At 68.7% G+C, this 616-nt stretch overlaps 1 protein-coding gene across 1 annotated transcript; it reads right to left on the bottom strand.

Annotated features, from left to right (window-relative positions):
* LOC124694833 (protein NEGATIVE REGULATOR OF RESISTANCE-like) lies at positions 1–396 on the bottom strand. Its single transcript, XM_047227769.1, has one exon. It carries the CDS (start codon positions 394–396, stop codon positions 1–3), a length of 396 nt encoding a protein of 131 aa, XP_047083725.1.
* Between the last annotated feature and the right edge of the window lie 220 nt (positions 397–616).

The following is a 616-nucleotide window of genomic DNA, read 5'->3' as shown; positions in this document are numbered from 1 at the left end:
CTACGCCTGGTCGCGCTCTGGACGCGGGGTGGGCGGCTCCTGGGGCTCCGGCTCGGCGTTGAGGTCGACGCCGATGCTGGCGGGACGCCGTGGCGGCGTGGCGTTGCCGGCCACGGGCAGTTGCTGCTGCCGCAGCGCCGGAACCGCCGCCGGCGTCGGAGCGGGCTGCGCGAAGTCCGCCATGGAGAAGCTGGGGCGCCACGGCGCCGGCACGTGCGTGGGAGTCTGGGGCCCCGCTCGGGCGCCGGAGACGGGGCGGCGGTAGGCGTCGCGCATGCGGTGGTGGCGGCGGAGGATGGCGCAGAACTCCTCGACATCGGCGTCGGACACCTCGTCGACGGCGGCGCCGGCAGCGGCCGGGCGCTTGCGCTTGCCCGCGGTGGTGGGCGGATCCATGGCGGCAGCCAAGCGTAGCTTAGGATTGGACGTTTGGTGGGTGTGTGCGTTGCGTTGCGTCTTGGAGGATTCTTTCAGAAGCTAAGTCGCAGAAAGATATATATATGGCGCGCGCGGAAGGAGAATCGCAGGCAAACATTCTGAAATCTCAAAAGATTGAGTAGCGCGGCAACGAGGACATGTCCCCGGGAGAATGGCATGGGAAGACGTCACCGACGGC

This window comes from Lolium rigidum, chromosome 3, assembly GCF_022539505.1.
Source record: "Lolium rigidum isolate FL_2022 chromosome 3, APGP_CSIRO_Lrig_0.1, whole genome shotgun sequence".
NCBI classification, from domain to species: domain Eukaryota; kingdom Viridiplantae; phylum Streptophyta; class Magnoliopsida; order Poales; family Poaceae; genus Lolium; species Lolium rigidum.
The sequence above is the reverse complement of the archived record's forward strand: the minus strand, read 5'-3'. Positions and strand labels throughout refer to the sequence as shown.

Excerpts from the sequence above, each read along its gene's own strand:
- LOC124694833 (XM_047227769.1), bottom strand. The coding sequence starts at position 396 with ATGGATCCGCCCACCACCGCGGGCAAGCGCAAGCGCCCGGCCGCTGCC.